This window comes from Notolepis coatsorum (assembly GCF_963971535.1).
Source record: "Notolepis coatsorum genome assembly, chromosome: 2".
Lineage (NCBI taxonomy): Eukaryota > Metazoa > Chordata > Actinopteri > Aulopiformes > Paralepididae > Notolepis > Notolepis coatsorum.
In genome coordinates, this window is record NC_140166.1 from 69,844,997 (window position 1) to 69,849,996 (window position 5,000).

At 48.2% G+C, this 5,000-nt stretch overlaps 1 protein-coding gene across 1 annotated transcript in view; it reads right to left on the reverse strand.

Moving 5' to 3' along the window:
* neto2a (neuropilin (NRP) and tolloid (TLL)-like 2a) overlaps nucleotides 1–3,139 on the reverse strand; it is a gene marked incomplete at both ends in the record, with an annotated part of 76,144 nt that extends 73,005 nt beyond the window's left edge. Inside the window, one exon of the mRNA XM_084308211.1 lies at nucleotides 3,130–3,139. Coding sequence (XP_084164337.1) covers nucleotides 3,130–3,139 — 10 coding nt within the window. The remainder of the gene's footprint in view (nucleotides 1–3,129) is intronic.
* Nucleotides 3,140–5,000: the final 1,861 nt, after the last annotated feature.

Consider the following 5,000-nt stretch of genomic DNA (forward strand, 5'->3'; position numbering starts at 1 on the left):
CAGAGACAGGAAATGGCGGGGGTAGTGTGAGCCTCCCACACGCTACACCTCGCCAATGAGAGGCCGCGCTGGCAGGTGAAAAGATGTGACAGGCTGCCTCCTCGTGTACCGGAGGGGACACGCGATGCAAGGCTTCTATCCTCCCTACAACCGGCCTGTGGGGGGCATATGCGAGCAACGTTCAATTGGCACAATGGAATTGGGATGGGAGAAAATAGAAAAAAGAGGAGAAAAAGTGGATAAAAAGAAAAAATAAGAAAGAGTCACATTACAAAAACCACCCGTTCCTCAACCAAACCGACATCAGGCTACTAATATATAAGTGATTTACAAGCTATGAAAAAGCATTATCATGTACTACATGCTGTACCAGTATAGGCTACTGAAACATATTACCATTACCATGGCAACATTAACTATTGATACATGTGGCAAAATCTCAGTGTCCAATCTCACAATGTATAATTAATTATTGTGATTAATATTTCCCCCTGACAATTCAAATGCTTCAAGTGTCCCTGTAGTAGTCCAGGCTACAGACAGCCCAACAGTACACAGTCCATTTTGGTTTATTTGACAATTACGTATTAAAATACAGCACATGTTACAACAAGTCATGGATACTAAAACAGCTGCAGTAAAGTCCAGAACCATAGAAATAGAATAATGAATGAATGAATGAATGAATGAATGAATGAATGAATGAATGAAAACTTTATTTAACAGATTGCAGAATGGGTACAATACAGTACGGCTCAATACACACAATTGTTAAGGGGATGCAGACCAGAGAAAGACTTTCGTCTTGTTTACATCAGGGTCCTCCATTTTAAATTCATAGTGTAGTTACGTAGATGCTACGTACAGACTATAGAAATATAATGATGTAGTTGTCCAGCCTGATCAGCTTTAGATTCTCCCTCCCCCAGGTGGCAGAGCAGGAGAGAGAGACAAAGGGGAGGCACAGAACACACAGAGACACACACACGCACACGCAAGCACGCACACACACACACACACAGGGAGAAGGGTGGGAAATAATATAGAGACTCATAATACTGAGGGAGAGGGGAGGGAGAGACAGGGAGAGAACTTCAGGTTTACTATACAAAATCGTTAAACGGTTAGCACGAGACATTGGACTTACACTCCTGCAACACAGTGCCGTTGTAATGGCGCTCTGTACCACCTGCTGGAAACAAGATCCGAAGGGGACGTTCGGTTAGGTTTGACTTTTTACCCCCAGTTATTTCGCCTGCTTCAGGAAAGTCGGTACAGGACATTGGGTGCAGACAAATGCAACGCGCCTTTGAAGGCCCCTGTAACCTATTCTTCTTCATACTTTCATACTTCATACGTTTTTATCATTTAGTTTGCCATTTTAGCCTCATTTTATAGCTTTCCGCTGATACGATGGGTGTGCGCACAGGTGCAGAGCGGCGTGGATATCAAAGGGGAGAGGAGAGGGAGGGGGCGTCAGATCGTCATAGGTGAGGTCAGTGGTTAACTAATGGGTAATAATTACGTTTTAATGGAAAATGTATTGGACAATAATATGTGGAAATGCCTGTTTATTAAAGACATTTTGCGAAAATTGGACACATAAAGAGCCTGCAAAGTGCAACAGTCATGGGCAGGACTCAGGACGGTGCAGTGCTGGTGCAAAATCAAAGTGGGCTGACCACGCATCACTCCCGCTCTTTGGTTTTGGTATCATGCAGCTTGACCGGCCCACCGGGATTCCTCCCCCGGCCCGGTGGCCGGACAGATTGCTTGGTGGCTGCAGCTGTGACGAGTGACAGCGCAGTGGTTAGATGGAAAAGGGGTTTCCCTCCTATGATTAGTATACACGACCCAACCACCGCTGTGTGGGCGTGGTGCTGAAGGGGACAGCTCCCTATATGATTACACGACCCAACCACTGCTGTGGTGCTGAAAGGACAGCTCCCTATATGATTACACGACCCAACCACTGCTGTGGTGCTGAAAGGACAGCTCCCTATATGATTACACGACCCAACCACTGCTGTGGTGCTGAAAGGACAGCTCCCTATATGATTACACGACCCAACCACCGCTGTGGACGTGGTGGTGCTGAAGGGACAGCTCCCTATGATTAGACCCAACCACTGCTGTGGTGCTGAAGGGACAGCTCCCTATATGATTACACGACCCAACCACCGCTGTGGACGTGGTGGTGCTGAAGGGGACAGCTCCCTATGATTAGACCCAACCACCGCTGTGCTGTGGACGTGGTGGTGCTGAAGGGACAGCTCCCTATGATTAGACCCAACCACCGCTGTGGATGTGGTGGTGCTGCGCGCACAGCGGTTGGGTCGTGTAATCATAGGGAAACCCCTTTCCCCACCTACCTAACCACCACCAGCACCGTTCAGTGCTTTTTGCTGCTATATAGGTCCCAACCCTATAAGAGTATGGAACGAAAAAGTTGTAACATATATACAACGAAAACATTTTCCCCATGTGATTATTAGATACAGCTAAAGAACCTTTTGAAGAATCACATTTAAAAAAAAATCCCATGTGATTAGATACAGCTAAAGAACCTTTTGAAGAATCCCATTGTATTCAAGTGTGTCGTGTAGCCGAGAGCCTACTACGAGAATGGCAACGGCTTTTACACTTTAAAGCTCCATGTTTTAAGGTATAAGAAGAATATACTGTCGCCTATATATGGTTCGGCAACGCAGGCCCATGCAGTATAGAAGACAAGACGCACAGATTGGCAAAAAGGATTTCCATTTCGTTAGCCCTCGCTGTGCATGTGCTAAATATTGGACCACCCTATATGCACTTGCCATAATGTCTTTTCAGTGAAGAACGATGGCAATGACAGATCAACAACTTTAAGTGGTTTATCAAATCTGTAACACGATCGCAATATCATTCAGTGATGTGGGCTTTATTAATCACGCGAAGAGACCACAACTTGCTGTGACAGAAAACCAGGCTTGAGATAAAGATTGATTGAAAGCTATTCCCCGTGTATTATAGGACCAACCGTCAACCCGTAATAAGGGGTCGACTGCTTTCTTTTAAATGCCAAAGCTACCCATCATCACACCAGACACCAAACACCGAGGCTCGGCAACGATAGGAACAACTCACCTCTATGCATCGCCTCTCCCGGTGTGATTCTGCCCCGAAATAGAGCGCCTCAAAATCCTCGGATGGATACCTCCTTCTTTATCTCTCCATTTTGCACATCCAATAATAAGGCAACAAGTCGCGCTTTTTCACAAAATCCAACTTTTCTCCTCCAATGCGTGCAGTAAATCCATCGCCTATATCTACAAACAAGCTCCCGCACAGCCACCGGCACCGGGGTCTCCTCCTCCTCCTCCGCGTGGAGCAGTCTCTCTCTTCACTAGTATCCGCTCCCGGTGCGATGATAAACCCTCGATTCCATTTGCCCAGGTGTCACACAGATAGCTCCCCAAATGCAACAAATATGCCGAAGGTGACACACGCGTGGAGGGTGAGTTATTATTATTCGTGTCCAGCTATAGGTTGACGCGCGTAAAAGGAGTCTCCAAAAGACGCACTGGCCGGCCGGGAGGGAGGGAGCGGCGCACTGAAAGGAGCGCACAGTAAACGAGGCGCATTTAAGCCGTGGGCGCTGTTTGCTTGAATGAGCGGCTTGTACGTATATCTGCACCTCCTCTCGTCTCTGAGTGTTATAAGTCCCTGGTTCTCTCTCTCTCTCTCTCTCTCTCTCTCTCTCTCTCTCTCTCTCTAAATGGTGCATTTATATAACAGCTTTTTACCCAAAGCGCTTTACAATTCGTTCCACCTCACATTTGTACCCATTCACATCACACACCTCGACCTGCTTATCGAGAGCATGTTAGGGGTTAATTAAGTGTCTTGCTCAAGGACACTTGCGCGGGGAGGAGCGGGAAACGAACCCTCCGGATTATTACCCAGACGACATGCTCTCTACCTCCCGAGCCACTGTCGCCCCCCCCCCCTCTCTCTCTCCCTCCCCCCCCACACACACGCGCGCACACACACACAGTTTAATGCATACTAATAGCCCATCAATACTAAAATGTTACTGTAAGACCTGAATGATCCAACCTAGTGTCCAAAACCAAAATAGCCTCGTGCTCAACAAGCGCACTGCCATCATGCACGTCAAACGAATAAAGGCTCGAGCTAAAATGATTTAGAAAAGGCTGCTGCAGCTTCTCACTTTATGCACCAGGCAGTCGGGAGGATGTGAAGTGATGTGGGAGGAGACCGCGACAAGAAGACTGTACATCATCATCAGATGCCATACAGACGTCGTCCCCAGTTACTGCCGGTGATGATACCTTGGATACTGGCTGGCGATGAATCTGCACGAGTTGACACAGGGACTGAAACCCCATCTGCTCCTCTGTCACTTTCAATGGCCTCAGTGCTCTTTTCTCTATAGCGGCATCTGAAACCTGTAGCCACCTGCCCCTACTTTGCATTTAACACGAGAGTGAGACCACTAGGTTAATGTGTTGTCCTTTTTTTATCTACTTTTTCTCCTCCTTTTTCTGTGATTCTTCTCCCCATCCCAATTTACCTCTCGTGCCAATTATCCCTCCCCTCCCCTGATCGTTGCTCGCATATGCCCCCCACTGGTCGGTCGTAGGGAGGATAGAAGCCTTGCATCACGTGTCCCCTCCGATACATGTGTAGGCAGCCAGTCACATCTTTTCACCTGCCAGGGCGGACTCTCATTTGGCGAGGAGTAACGTGTGGGAGGCTCACACTGCCCCCGCCATTTTCCTGTCTCTGCTGTGCAGGCGCCCTGACCGACCTGTAGGAGTCGCTGTTTACAACGACCAGACTACCACCCATCGACTTCCCACCCGCTAACTCTGCCAATTGAGTCAGTATGACGGCCGGCCCAAGCCGGAGGCAGTGCTGACAGCCGGATACCGGTGTCTCTTGCGTTGGTGACGAGCGCAATGTCTGCTGCGCCACCCAGCCGCCCACTACTA